At 38.1% G+C, this 14,904-nt stretch overlaps 2 protein-coding genes and 1 long non-coding RNA gene across 6 annotated transcripts; 1 reads left to right on the top strand and 2 right to left on the bottom strand.

Moving 5' to 3' along the window:
- Positions 1-36: 36 nt before the first annotated feature.
- On the bottom strand, positions 37-3,029 carry LOC110855134. The gene is made up of 2 exons (XM_022103554.1): positions 512-3,029; positions 37-449 (listed from the first exon to the last, which is right to left on the bottom strand). The coding sequence occupies exons 1-2, from the start codon at positions 3,027-3,029 to the stop codon at positions 37-39; spliced, it is 2,931 nt and encodes a 976-aa protein (XP_021959246.1).
- Positions 3,030-4,667: 1,638 nt separating this feature from the next.
- On the bottom strand, positions 4,668-5,200 carry LOC118436971. Its single transcript, XR_004835818.1, has 2 exons — positions 5,045-5,200; positions 4,668-4,980 (listed from the first exon to the last, which is right to left on the bottom strand). It is a non-coding gene; the product is annotated as an uncharacterized LOC118436971 (long non-coding RNA).
- Positions 5,201-7,438: 2,238 nt separating this feature from the next.
- Positions 7,439-11,284, top strand: LOC118437074. 4 transcript variants are annotated; one of them, XM_035855855.1, is made up of 7 exons: positions 7,439-7,701; positions 7,809-7,883; positions 7,972-8,033; positions 8,115-8,771; positions 8,905-9,349; positions 10,630-11,055; positions 11,123-11,284. In XM_035855855.1, the coding sequence occupies exons 2-6, from the start codon at positions 7,832-7,834 to the stop codon at positions 10,668-10,670; spliced, it is 1,257 nt and encodes a 418-aa protein (XP_035711748.1). In that variant the 5' UTR covers positions 7,439-7,701; positions 7,809-7,831; the 3' UTR covers positions 10,671-11,055; positions 11,123-11,284. The 4 variants fall into 4 exon arrangements, with proteins under 4 accessions (XP_035711748.1, XP_035711745.1, XP_035711747.1 ...); XM_035855852.1 differs by having other exon boundaries at positions 7,972-8,771; XM_035855854.1 differs by having other exon boundaries at positions 7,972-8,771; positions 10,989-11,055.
- The last annotated feature ends 3,620 nt before the right edge of the window (positions 11,285-14,904 follow it).

Genomic DNA, 14,904 nt, shown 5'->3' on the forward strand with positions numbered 1-14,904 from the left:
TGTGTTTTCATCCCGACATGGTACATACAGCATAATTTATTCTCTATAAAAATTCTCAGGATCTTGATGGAGACCGAATCTGCGATATTGGATAATTCGAGAAGTTGTTCTCTCAGTTATGTACCCACTATTGTCAATCAGACTTAATGAGGTGATCGGTTGATTAATTTGCTTCCGCAGAGAAGAGGACACTTTGGTAAAGTTATAGTTTGCAACGTAATCAGCTAAACAAAGATTATCCAATGCCCTTGGCCTCACTACATAACGTTCTAAAATTCCTTTGAGAGCTATGTCGCATGAATCTGGATCCATTTTCTCAAGTTCGTCGGCAGGCTTAACGAAAATTACCCTGTCGTCAGGTCTATTCGTATTGATAAATGTTACGTCACGCGAACTTTGTGTCATAGGAATTTTTAATAAACAGCAAGCGGCCTCTTGAGCCGATACCTCTGAGGATTTCGCAAAAGCATTGAGGCAAATGAGCTTAAGCGTTCTTTCAAACTAAAATTACCGTCCCTAATTTCCTTGCTAACCTGTCGTAAAAGTTTCGATACGCCTCGATCTGACTTGCTTATGTAATTCACAACATAACTGGCACAAGAATAGGGATCCAAAACAAATAGAATGTCAATGTTTGCTCGCCAGCATAAAAGAAGCTTCTTATTATATGCATTTATGTAAATTTCATGGGTTCCACGTCGAAGAAAAACTTTGGGAATTTTGAGGTTGGAACGAATTGAGAAAATATAATTTTCTTCAGTAAGATCCACATCTTCAAGAAACCTATCAAAGTTAATTTCTTCTGCATGTCGCCCAAATGTGGCAAGCTTTTCTTTAATCTTGGCAAATTGTTCTTTATATTGCTTCACTTGGTTCGCAGGTAACGGAAGTAGTATTCTTGTCGTCCTCATAGGTGCAATTGGAAAACCGAACCTACATCCTCGTCGTTTGTCTTGGCAAGTATGTGAATGGTTGTGGATTTGGTATGCCAGGACTTCCTTCATGTCATCGGATTCATCTTTCTTGCAGGTTATGAATTCATCTATGAATTCACAACAAGCTTGGTGAGTTAGCGAATTTTCTTTGTCAAACGTCGGAGCATCCTTAATCCAGTCCATTCTATGTGTGTGAATTGACCCGCGTTGTTGAACTTCTTTCCTTTTAAAGAAGTCCTGGTGTACATAAGGATGAAAGATTCCACCCACTGGCTTGATCAAAAATCTGTCCATTGCCTTCTCCCGTCTGTCGTAAGCCATTACACATCCTATCGGGTTATGTCTTATGAGATCCGCTTTAGCATCGAACTTCATATTAGAAACTTCTTCATTAGTTAACACGGTCCCATACTTCCTATTATGGAGCATGGAGATCAACTCGGGCCATTTCGTCTCTGCAGCTGATGTTGTAATGAAAAATGTTGGGAGTCCAAGTTGACGAATCATGGCCATTACGTCCTTCTTCTTCTCTTCCAAATATGACGGTGAGTTGACAATGTTTGACAAAAGCCGATACCCGTCATCGTGTTGAATTAAGCTCTGGACACATTGCTTGTTAAGTAGGTTTCCAACGGTCACGATCCCACGCTTTTTCTTTTTTCGAAGACATATGTTTATGTTACTAGCGATCCTATGAGTTTGAACGAGACGGTAGCTATATAAGATCTTGTCTGCTCGTCTGCAGCGTGGATCAAATCTGCGTAGTTCGGACTTTGCAATATCACTATATGACAAGTTAGCTTCTGGATTCAGTTTTCGTTTGATGCCGCAGTAAATGGATGGAAAAGATAACTCTTCGGCGTCGAGATCCATAAGTAAAGACAACGGGCGCATTCCTTCCCCAGGTGCCACTGCCATGATTAGTTGATCTTCTTGCATTAGAGTTTCCGTTAACGGTGGATCATTGTCTTCAGTTTCGGCTTTGTCACTGATAGATAAGTCTTTAATATTTTCTATGTCTGTATAACTTTGAGTAGCATCGCTTGGGTTTACTATATATTCTACTGTGTCTGTTGAAACACTATTAGCCCAGTCTGAGGATAGAAATACCTTTTCCTTTTTATACAATTCGGTACGTACTAAATAATTTGCTGCATGGAAAACTTTGTATGGTCGAATTGTTTCGAACATGTATGGAAGTTTATAAGTCATGCGGCGCTTCAATTGAACCTGTACTGTACTCGTCTCATCAAATCGGCGGGGAATAACTTTGGCGACTATGTCCATGTCGTTTGGAACGTTTACTACTCCCCCTCGGATTCCGTACTGACGGTCGCTCCCTAACGATCTAATCTGAGCAAACGGTAGCCTCAATGCAACCAAACGTTCCTCTAAGCTAGTCATGCTCTGTAATTGATGTGGAATGGGAGGAAAATACAGTCCGTTTGACATACACAACCTGGGCACGTCACCACTCTTCAGCAAATCGTGACATGTGCCACATAAGAAGTACTTGCCATCCACTTTTAGATGGGCGAAAGGTTTCTTGGGATGAAGTTTCCTCACGACTTCCATTGTTGTCGGATGCATAGATGATCGATACCAAAGACCTCCACACGAACCACATATCCATTTAGGTTGATCAAGTATCTCACAATGGAAAGATTTACACAAAATATCAAAATTGGTCTGAGCCTTATGACGTGAAATTGCTTTTTTAATTGTGTTTTGCTGCTGTTCGGCCTGTTTGAAAGTTTCGTCTTCTCGGCGGGTAGCATGTTCCATCCGATTCCGCTCATTTTCCGCGTCGCGATAATCCTCGTTTCCTCGGCGGGTAGCATGTTCCATCCTATTCCGCTCATTTTGCGCATCGCGATAAGCCTCGTCCGCTCGACGGGTAGAGTGGTCAATCCTGTCCCGCTCTTTATCCGCTTCACGGTAGATGGAATCCTTTCTGCGCTCGACTCGTCCCGCTGCATCTCTTTGTTGCTCTTGCTGTCTTAGGTTTTCATCCATCCTTTGTAATTTTTGCGCAACTGCATTTTTCGCGGCTTCTGTTCTCCGGAACTCTTCGTGTTCTCTTTTTCTCCGCATTCTTTCTTTTGCACTAATTTTTTTGCGAGGCATTATGACACTAACAGTTACGTACCTCTCACACCGCTCAATAAGTCACAGCCGTCGATACGTCACACCACCCGATTCGTTACACCGCCTGATGTATCTCTTCGACTTGATAAGCTCTCCTCTGGATAAGTTGCTCTCCCTGTGGATAAGTTGCTCTCCCTCTGGATAAGTTGCTCTCCCTCTTGATAAGTTGCTCTCCCTCTTGATAACTTGCTCTCCCTCTTGATAAGTTGCCCTCCCTCTTGATAAGTTGCTCTTCTTCTCGAGTAAATAATTGGGTATGTAATTCAAAAAAACAGCGACCAAGAATTTTTAATAATTCTGCATTATTAAAAATACGGATGTTTTCTAATTCACAGAGTTTTCTATTGTTTCTATGTCTGATTTACCGGACCATAGCTACAAAAATTTAAATTAAATGATGCATTTCTAGAATTTATTTCCTAATATCCATTTTTATACACAAGTCTATAAAAATTTGAGCCATGATTATGTCAAAATTGTGTACCGATTCCACCCACTTAAGTATAACAGGGCGAGCTTCTTCTACCGCTACAACGGTTTATTTAAAATCTAAATACTGAATTTCAAGTATTTAGTATTTATTATTTAAATACCTGAGCGTATAAAATGTATTTAACTAATTAGTATTTAAATACTTTAAATACTGCAGGTATTTAAAATTAATTATTTAAATACTAATTTTCTTTTACATGATTCAAAACTCGGATTTTGGACGTTGTTAATTACCAAATTCATAGCATTCATTTGGTGTTCTGAGGTATAGATTAATTTTGTAGGGCAAAATCAAGCAGATTATTACAGCCCGTGTTTTTTATTATTTGAAAATTGATCAAACATGTGTGAAAATTTTAGTTAAATCGAAAATTTAAAGAAATCATTTGTGTTTTATCTTTTTTTAAGCTTCTTCACATTGATTACTCATGTTCAGCTTGTAACACAAATTATTAATTCCACATATCTCGTCTCAATCTAATTCTCACAAACATTCGTTTTGTTCATTCATTCACTCATTCATTCACTCATTCATTCACAATCACTCAATTTGTTTGTTGACGATTCCACTTGAGAGTATAGATCTAAACATAAGAGTTGGTAATTCAGATGCTACCACTATTTAAATACTGTTTAAAGAGTATTTAAATAACCGGTACTTAAGTACTTAAGATATATGTATTCAGGTATTTAAGTAATTGAGTATTTAAATACCTTCTCAAAATTCGAGTATATATTTAAGTATTTAGTATTTAAATATTTAAAACAAATTCAGTTATTTAAGTATTTAATACTTAAATACCACTCAAGTAGTCAAGTATTTAGAAATGAAGTATTTACATACTTTTGAGATATTTAAAACAACTCTGGGTATATTAATGGCGAGGATAAATCCGTGCAGTATTAAATAATATGTAGTAATATCATTGATAATTAATTACCACTAATTCGATTGGGTAATCCAGCAGGGTCATTTTGTTGCAAAATGGTTCATTAAGATTGTTAGATCATAATTCAGTAATTGACAGGTAATAATCAGTCTCATAAGGACAGCATGTAAAATTACTCTGAAGAGAGAACAGATCCAAGCCATTGCTAGCCAAAAGTTTTATTTCTATTTTTTAATATTTAATCAAATCTCTGCAAAAAACTGCAAAATTTAATCATTTCGCACTGGTGGCGTTTCTACAGCATTCATTTTGTGCTTTTTTGTGATTTTCGAGGGCGACCAAAGTATCAATCTGGTAATTACATCCGATCATGGTGGACATGCAACATGCCGCACAATCGGGTGTTGGCAAGGGTGCCCAATCAACTAGCTCTGGGAAGCAAGGGCAGTCGACTTGGTTGCACGTGTCGTAGAACGAGAACCAGGTTGTTCCCATCCATTGACGGCATCTGGCAGCTAAAATAAATACAAACTAAATAGGACAAAATTTTTACGTAATTTTTCCCCAAAATAAGCTTACCCGGTGTTTCTTCTGAATTACAGAGTGAAATTGTAAAGACCAATAATAATCCTATAATAAGCTTCATTATGTTTAATCTGTTTTGCTTCAAGCTTTCGAAATAAAGGTGGAATGGCGAGATTTTAGTTGAGTTTATATTACTTTTTAATGTTAAGTACTTACATACTTCATAGTGATCAAGTTTTTATTATCTAAATTGTTGTCGTCGGCGAGTTTAGTGTAAATATTACTGAAAAGGTGATAAGATCAGGGATGGACAAAATACTTTATAAAAATATAGCATTTTTAGCTTCGTGTTGGACTTCCCGCGCTGGAACACCCACAAAAAGATGAAAATCTACCCAGAGAAGGCAACAGTGTTACGAAAATAAGGCTTTATCGACAAAGTAACTTTTTATCGCTTTGTTTTTAGAAAATCGCGAAAGAAATTTATTTTGACATTATAATTTCAACACAAAACCTGTATTTTCGCCTGACTGTTGCCTTCGCCAAGTAGATTCTCGTATTGTTTTGGGCGTAACATCCCCGGGAATCCAAACCTTGGGAAGTACGGAGCTCAAAATACTGTATTTTGATAAATATATTTTGCCCATCCCTGGATAAGATAAACAACGATGTCATCATTTGATTTGATGACAGGGCTCGACATTTAACAGGCCGGCGACAACAATTTAATTAAAACTTGTTCATCACGATGTACTTCAGATTAAAAGTAATTTACACACTCAATTAATATCACGCCATTGTTTGCATTGGTTTTCAAATAATATTGTGTGAACAACACGATATGAATAATTAATACGTAATAATTAATAACATAGATAATAAAAACATGTCAGTCACTGGAAGCAAGAGTTGGGTGGAAGGATTCAATGACGCACGATTAGTTTGTATAAATCGATGTATACACATACTAATAGAATAAAATATTAATTAAGTAGCCTACAAGCCGGTCTTAAAGACGGGGCACAGCAAGTTTTAATTCAACACAATAAAATCATTCGAAGAAGTGTAAGGGTGAGCACTGAGAAGAGAGAGGCAACCCTTGCTGGTTGCAGGAGAACGCGACCGTGTGCGTTACGCTGTGTAGTGGAGCGAGTTGGAAGAGAGTGCTACTTACATATAGAGACAGACCGAGCGGTTAGAACGCCGTGTCTGTCTGTGAGAGTGAGCAACCAAAAGATAAATGGAACTTGGGCTCACTGGTTAATAAGCATGGCAATGCTTTTAAGCATGGCCTTGTATTTAAGAATGGGCCAGTGGTGTTGAGGCAGGATGAAACTAGGAGCGAGAGAGAGCTCAACTGAGCTGTTGGTGCATACCTACTCAAGTTATACCGAGTCCTACTCGTGTTGTATAAGAGTTATGCGGTGGACTGGAGTCAAACCAGGAAAGTGGTGGTGGCACTGGACAGTAAGTACGTATTTAAATAGAGATTTATTTAGGTAAGAATGGTTAGTTAGCAAGAAAGGGGCTTAGAGCCGCTACCTCTGTCCTCAGTGGTAGTACCAGTCGCTGGCTTGTTAGTCGAGAGAGAATCATACATACATGTGCATGGGCGTTGACTCGTCGCGAGTCAAAAACATAGTGGTAGGAAATGAGAGCTCGGACGCTCCTTATATAGTAGGTTGCGGGTATCTCACCCGCATTAACTTAGTTGGCCTTCACGGCCAAGCCAGTCTATGACCTCGTCTAGACTGGTTAATTTAATTAATTAATTCGACGCGATGGAATTGGCGTTGTGTAGGCTTTCAGCCCTACAGAAGGCACGACATAACTGGGGCGATGTACTAATTATAACCAAATTATTATTTGACAGTAAAACAACATCTAAATGTATAAAAACATCGAAAAGGCTGTTCCGTTAAACTTTCCACGACACTCCTTCATTCAGATTGGTTGCCAGCTTCCTTAGAGATTTTTTTAACGTTGCTAGGGAATTTTTTTAACGTTGCTAAGAAAATTTAAAATCTGAAGAGACAGTTTTTCATTATTGTGACTTATTTGAAAGGTGAATCAACTTCATAAATAACATTTATGATGTATCACATATCATATTTGATATTGAAAAATTCTTAAAGGTTGGTTTTGCCATTGAATATTTATGCACTTAACAAATTGGCGTCTGTGACATTGGTCATCAGCAGAGATATATTGTTCTTATGCTAGCGTGTAAAAGTTCTTCATTATGTGAATGATGAACCTTCACATAATCAAGTGCGGTCGTTCTCTACATACATCGGTAAACCAAAAGTTTGTTTAACGTATGTATGCAATCGTCTGACGCAACTCTGCTGCGTTTTATCGTTATCAGTGCATAATTCCAGAACTTATCGATCAATCACCTTTTCCTGTTGCTAACTCATTTTATAAGTAAATACAAACAGAATCACATACGCAGTATGTTGAAAGATACGATATTTTAATATTTCTTGCCTGACACGAATAATCTCTAAGGGAAGAGAAGTTTAGTAAACATTCTACGCAGGAGTTTTAAAATTGTGGCAAATCGCCCTGTTAAGTTAAACGCCGAAATTATGGTATTAAGTGTACGAAATATTTGAAGGTGAGCTGATTTTAGTTGCAATAGTTATTCCGGTCTGACGCCACTTGAGAAGGCCGCCGTTAGGTCCGCCCCTCTGTCTGTTCTTTTGTTGGTGAGAGAACTCATTAATCGACAGCCAGGCGAAACTTGATTGGCACAGCAGTTGAGCAACAACTAGACTTAAAAAATCTTTTTGTCATGTTTTATTTTTTAAATTAGCCGGACATTTAATTGTGAGCAGTATGGGTTTGACGTCATCTTCAACCAGAAATGGGAGAATTTCTTCCAATCGTTGTAAATTACTGCATGAAATCTGTTAACATTTTGCAAAATATTTGTTCATGCATATCTTGATCCTAATTTTACGCCTGCTTAATTCCAGCCGGCAATGACAAAATTGTAGCATCAACTAGGGCAATGTCGAAAGCCTTGATGAATCATTTGGTCAGTCGTCACCAATTTTGCGATCACATCAGCATCCAATTTATTCTTTTGATGCACAAAAGTATCCTCATTTTCTATCAGATTCTCAGCAAAATCTTTTACCAGGTCAGTATACCTGATTTGAAGTCGTGCCGTCTCGTCAGCCATGATTGGGCCGATCAAGCCGCCACTTTACTAGGATGTCGTGTATATCTTCACGCTCACCAGCTGTTCGTGTACCACGGTTCAAATTTAAACCTGGCGACTCCTCTTGTCAACCAAAAGCTTATCAAAAGCCTCAAAATCTACGAGGAGTTCGACACAGTCGCCCAAAAAAACAAGGCCATCGACATTATCACGAAAGGGTTAAGCATGCTGATATCCAAAGATATCCTACACGTCTCCGCCTTCATGGGGAAATATAAAATTTGTTTGGAGCTAGATATACCTGAAAAACTTAACGTTCACCCTAATTTAACTAGCATTACGTTCAGGCCTGGCGAACTGAAAGAAAATGGCTCGTTCCACCCATTACTCCAAAGCTTGATTGATTCAGCACCAAATTTGACCTTTTTGGACGTCTGGGCTTCCTTCCCGGATCTGGAGAGGTGCAAAAAGCTCGAGTCGTTTAAACTCTACTTCCACAGGTCAGACCGTGCCATAAATATTGATAACATAACCGCGATGTTGAGGCAGGTTAAGAATTCGCTGACAGAGGTGGAACTGAAGTATCTAAATGATGCGCCTGGTGGGTATCAGGTAAAAATTGACTGCCGTATTCAATTAAAATGAAATTTACGTATCGTAAATTACTATACACGCTTCCAGCGATCTATGACAATAGGCCGCTTTGTTATCTCAATTTTTTATGTGAATTTCAAATTTACCGCAGAGACGAAGCATGGACGTTCCTGTGATGTCGAAACTTGCGTCGCTCACTTACGACGTAGGACATGAATGTCTGCACACTAAGTTTTTGAATGAGGAGAACCTCCCAGCATTGAAGAACTTGTCGTTCAAAAACTCGTTCGCTTCGAGAAAATTGTCAGACCGTCTGAATATGTGGCAGCGACACAGAGGAGTTCAGTCTCTGACGCTGGAACTTTGTTATAAACACCGACAAGAAGAATTTGCAGAACGTATCGTACAATTGTTTCCCAACGTTGGGAAATTTGAGATGAAGATGAATTTCTTTGCTCACAGCTCAATCCATGAGATAAATCGGGTGATGGAACAGTTGAAAATGTGGGAACTGGAGGAGTCAAATGTTGATGTGGACTATCTAGGCCAGGCTGCCTTGATAGTTATCATCCTGAGGAACATGTCGCTGTGGAGGGGTGAGTACAGAAGTTAGGGCGGCTATACTCTTAGAAAACTGGTGTAAAATAATTACAGACCCGAGTACATATTTATGTTAATACTAGCGTATAGCCCGGCCAAGGCCGGGTTCTAGAGTTCCAGTGGGGGGTGTGCCCAAAGCGAAAAATCCGTCATGCTATACTTTAAATAATTCCCAGTGGAGACTTCGTCGTACTACATACATACATCAGAGTGAGGGTTTGCCCAGTCATACTGCATTTTAAGTAACCTGGTCACAGTACAATTTGATTTCCCCCTGTGGGAGTAGTTGAATAGCTAATTACTTAAATTCCCCTCGTGTGGGAGTAACTGCATAGCTAACTATTTATATTCCCGCGCTTCACGCTCCCGTTAGGTTCCATAAACCCCAACTTCTATAATTAACGTCAAACTATTGACGGATTCGGATTCAGCGTCAAAAATACATTCGAATTGATATGCGACATCACGGATAAGCCATATTTGGCTGCCACGGTCACGGGAAGGTCACGGGGGCCTCGGAGGTCAAAACCATTAATGGCTTTGGATTCAGCGTCAAAAATACATTCGAATTGATATGCGACATCACGAATAAGCCATATTTGGCTGCCACGGTCACGGGAAGGTCACGGGGGCCTCGGAGGTCAAAACCATTAATGGCTTTGGATTCAGCGTCAAAAATACATTCGAATTGATATGCGACATCACGAATAAGCCATATTTGGCTGCCACGGTCACGGGAAGGTCACGGGGGCCTCGGAGGTCAAAACTATTAATGGCGTTGGATTCAGCGTCAAAAATACATTCGAATTGATATGCCACTCGCTGTGGGTGGAGTTTCTCAAACTAAAATAATTAATTAATAGTGTTTATCACGATCACTTATCATGATAACCACTATTGATGAGTAATGATGGTTGGTTGATCAGTTGATGTATGTATGGGGTAGCAGTTCATGCATTCATGCATGCATGCAGTGTTTGCTCCGCTTCCTTCTTTGTCTCCTCTACGGGGCGACTTGCATTGACTTACGGACCGACCCAGAACTTAACACTGTCATTTTATGGTAGTGATATTACTCTATCCGTAGTAGTATGTAATTACGGGTATTACCAGCATTACATAATAATGTTTCAGGCATGAAAAATTTAAAACTCAGGAACATACTGTTACAAATCCAGGAAAATCATTACTAATGTATAGTGGCCAGTAATGGTTTTATACCAGTTGAGTAATACACCGAAAAAAAGATTCATCTGACAATGGAACCTTTATGCAGGCCCCGCTGGGATTATTTGGCTAGTTGTGTTAAAAATATAACCAAAATTTCGGAATCATGTGGCACTTATATTTCCTTTGAATTGTTTATCTGACGAAAAATATTGGCCGCAAAATTCAATGTCTAACAATGGAGAGGTGTCAGGGTACGTATTCCGTCCCCGGATTTTACAGGGTTTGGGTTTTACAGGCGTCTTACTCTGGTTTCAGTAGGTTTTATCTAAAGTTATAATAGATAAATCCATAGAATCCGTTTGCAACTACATTTCAAACAGGAATGAAGTACTCTGATTAATATCCCTTAAATTATTGCTTTTTATTTCTAATTTATCTTTATGATTCAAAAATCACAATTTACAGCTGAACTTGGAGTTTAACATATTACTGTTATCGGTCTGTTCTTGGGATTTTGAATTAAAGTTTTATGGTATGTATATCTTGAGTACATTAATTTAACAAAGTTTAACATTATAAGTTATCTTTGTTCATCCTAGGACCCGATTAAACCCTGAGGTAGTTGTTTTCAAGGTAAAACATAGGTTTTCCGAACCGTTTACGGTTTACTGAAGTGTGTTCACGTGTATGGTTTTTTCATGACTATTTTTATATAATTATTTGTATTATTACAAGCAATTAAAAAAACACAATTTTACTTGTATCATTTCAAAATTATTACCTATTTCGCATTCCTTGTCGCACAAAAGCCGCGCACAAATCCGTAAATTCGCCCAGCCTGGTAACTCCCAGAATAAGCGAAACGAGGAAACAAATCAGCCAAACATATTCGTCCACGATGGTGACGAAGTGCCAAATAATGACGGACGACATACTCGGATTTTTCTGACAGTAGAGGACATAATGGTCTAAAGTTTTAAACATGTAGAATATCTGCCCTTTCAGAAGCACTATTTTATGTGCTTGCAATGCCAGAGAAAAACGGGAATAGGTATTAGACCTGAGGTAAACAAAATGAAGAATTTATTACAGCGTCAAACATCTTGCACTCTTAAAAATAATGTTACCCATTTGAAAAATAAATACACTGTCAATTCGATATTAAGTAAAGTATATTATGCTCGTGGAATTAAATTTAAGCACATTTTTTAATGCTTTACTTATCCAGAAATGTGCTTAATTATAATTCCTCGACCATAAATCCAGAGTACTATTCATTAGGTAAATCCCTAATTAATTTAGGAATTAATTTAGGAATTAATTTAAGAATTTTCTGTAGAGTCATTAAAGACTCTTAACTAAACCGTACAATTTGGACTAGATTTAGCATATTTTGCAAAATTTAAAATTAAAGTGCACTTAGGATTCAAACAGTAACATTATTTTTAAGCGCGTACTCACATCGCAAAAAGTAACCGAACTGAATTACGATTTACATATATATAGGGTGACCATCCGTCCCGGTTTAGCGGGGACATGTCCCGCTTTTCAAACCCTGTCCCGGCGTCCCGAAAATGTCCCGGTTTTGATAAAGTGTCCCGGTTTTTTAAATTAAATTATTTCACTTTTTCGCCAAAATATTGATGAAAAAGTATATTTTTGTACATAAATACTAGTAACCTGCATGTAATATTTACTTAATTTCCTTTCCTGGCTCATTCTCAAAATTCAGTGATATTTGAATTGCCAAGCACAAGATATTATGGCAAATTTTTTCGCCAAGCACAAGATATTATGGAAAAAATTTTTCGCCAAGCACTAGATATTATGGAAAAATTTTTTGGCCAAAAAATGTCCCGGTTTTAGTCAGGACAAATATGGTCACCCTACATATATAAATTCGCAAATAAGGCCCTTTTCGATATCCATTTCATATGAAGAAAAGGCTATAATTATAAAATATAAACCATAGCACCCCTAAACACAATATTTTACTTACTTTTTCGTCGAAAACGTAAAATTTAACCTCCTCGAGACCAACTGTAGTGGGGCAAACAAGATAAAACACCACGTACCTACGCGAACAAATTCGCGATGATTTTCGCAATCCGCCCATCTCAGTCTTCTTACCCATTCAGTCATTAATGACAATCTATGCATTTCTTGGTTATAGTTCACCCCTCGTCGCAAACTTGTCAACTTTTCCGGAGAAGGAAAGAGCAATTTGCCCCCCACTGCGGGGAAATGATACCAATTCCGGAACCCCTAAGTGAGAGAAAGCAGCGTAGTGTAGATGATAAGGTGGTTACCAGTATTTTCATCGGCTTGCACAACAATTACGTAAATCGGGGTACCCATTATCGACAGAAAATTAAGAAACTTGGATTCCATCAATACTATCAAACTGGTTAGGGTTAAAGTTAAATAGATCACGACATTATTTCGGTTTCCCCAATTTACGAGTTCGTCGTAATATTGAAGAAGACTTCGAGTCCTGCTGAAGACTAGGATTTGGGCACAATTTAGTCGCCACGATGGAAATTCGTCTTTATGCCTGGAATAGTTAAGGAGCAGTGGCTTTACTGGGATTCCGCTGAGATGACCGGAAATTAAGGTGGTGTCATGTAATGTTTGGGTGTCCGGAAGTGTCGATACGTTTGAAGAATTTTTAGTAGTCGTAACGCCAATTAGAAGGAGCCAGTTCGGATCGAGATCAAAATTTGGGAAGGTTTGACAGCCTTTTTGGGGAACCAGGTGAAATATTTGGTAAATTATGATTGTCAGAATTTTCTTCATCGTAAATGGGAACTGGTACTGTTTGGTGGCTCAAATAGGTAAGAGTGGTAGCAACGACTTAAAAATGAGATTATAAATAGGTCGTTATATTGAAATATTAGGTAATGTTGCCAAACTTTTGTCTGGTAACGGATTGAATGTACGTTGGTGCAGGGTTTGAACTTTAGTTGCGTCGAATTTGTGGACTTCAAACCTGCGAAGAAGGATTATAGGGAAAAATATGTACTATTTATTTATTTGTCGTTGAAGTTTTCAACAAAGGTAAATACAATGCAATGCCTTTCTTCGGCGGAACTTGACAACTATTAGTAGCTTCAATGCGTGTTATGCAACTTGGCCTTAATAAAGGATTTATAAGGGTATTGCGCCATACAATTATGTATTTTAAAATGTTGGACAGAAAGTTAAGTAAGAAAAGTTTATCAAAATTATTTATTTTATATACATATACATACCTGAAATAAATAGTCTTCCAATAGTTATGTAAAAAAAGGTTGTTCCAGAGAACGGTAAAACACAAGTAAGCAGTACATCCACGACTGGCCAATGGCCATACTATGGTTTGATTTTTTAAATCCAAAATGTGAAAGATTTGCTCATCAGTTGGAAAAATTTGACACAATTGTTGTGTCACCCTCTTATTAGCTCAACCTATAGTGAATTTTGGAGGCAACCCTATTTGGTATATTGTATTCCGTATATTTCCAATTTTGGTGGAAATTTTCGAAAAGATCGCCAAGTTGCGACATCTGTTGCAGCACGTTTGCCACCTCCACCACGTGGCACAGAGATTTTGAAATGTCATGCCAGATTAACCACAGATATGGAGTGTCACTTCATATCTGTGAGATTAACACATGACAATTCATTGTTATGTCATAAAAAATTAGCATGCATACTTTGCTCAGGATTTATACCAATCTCAATCATACATAAGTGAACTTCATCACAATTAGAGATCTCTTAATCCTATACCCTACTCCATATTCAATAATGAAGCTAAAACCCGTTGCAATTATACACACGAGATATAACTGAAAGGCCACCAATAAATTTTGAAATGTTCCAATCGCCGTACTTTTAATGATGGGATGCTCTCTGGCATGCCGCTGGTCCACAAACTTCCAGAGATTTTCGTACAGTTTAAAAATCCCGTTGGAGCTAAGCGTTTGCAAAACCGCGAGTAATTGGTTTCCTCCAAAGTAGCGGAATTCCCATACCACGTTTCTCTTGTAAAATATCTCCTTAACTATGTTGCACGTGACATTAGGGTAGTTCGATTTAAGAAAATATAACACGAGTTGGATGTGATCGGAAGTCGGTTCGAAGGCTATGTCATCCGCGAATATGGCGGCGCCAGATATTTCGTAAAATTTGGTTAAATTGGGTGAAATTCCTAAGGAAATTAAAACATAAATTTAATTCAGTTCGTCATCTTGTCAGAATATTAATTGGGGCATTTTGGTATTTCACGTCAGTCTTCGTAAGTCCTTGCTTTCCTAAATTTACAAAGATCAGCATATGAAATAGAAATATGCCTTGTATCTTTGTAATTTTTTGTGTTTGTAATCAAAAATTATTTTGG

This window comes from Folsomia candida, unplaced genomic scaffold (genome assembly GCF_002217175.1).
Source record: "Folsomia candida strain VU population unplaced genomic scaffold, ASM221717v1 Fcan01_Sc011, whole genome shotgun sequence".
In the NCBI taxonomy this organism is placed as follows: Eukaryota; Metazoa; Arthropoda; class Collembola; order Entomobryomorpha; family Isotomidae; genus Folsomia; species Folsomia candida.

What these genes read in the sequence shown, in the direction of transcription:
- LOC118437074 (XM_035855852.1), top strand. Translation starts at nt 7,832, where the DNA reads ATGGGTTTGACGTCATCTTCAACCAGAAATGGGAGAATTTCTTCCAAT. An exon ending in ATGCGCCTGGTGGGTATCAG is followed by an intron (nt 8,772 to 8,904) that starts GTAAAAATTGAC and finishes AATTTACCGCAG; the next exon opens with AGACGAAGCATGGACGTTCC. An exon ending in GAACATGTCGCTGTGGAGGG is followed by an intron (nt 9,350 to 10,629) that starts GTGAGTACAGAA and finishes ACCTTTATGCAG; the next exon opens with GCCCCGCTGGGATTATTTGG.
- LOC110855134 (XM_022103554.1), bottom strand. Translation starts at nt 3,029, where the DNA reads ATGCGGAGAAAAAGAGAACACGAAGAGTTCCGGAGAACAGAAGCCGCG. An exon ending in TAGCAAGGAAATTAGGGACG is followed by an intron (nt 450 to 511) that starts GTAATTTTAGTT and finishes CGAAATCCTCAG; the next exon opens with AGGTATCGGCTCAAGAGGCC.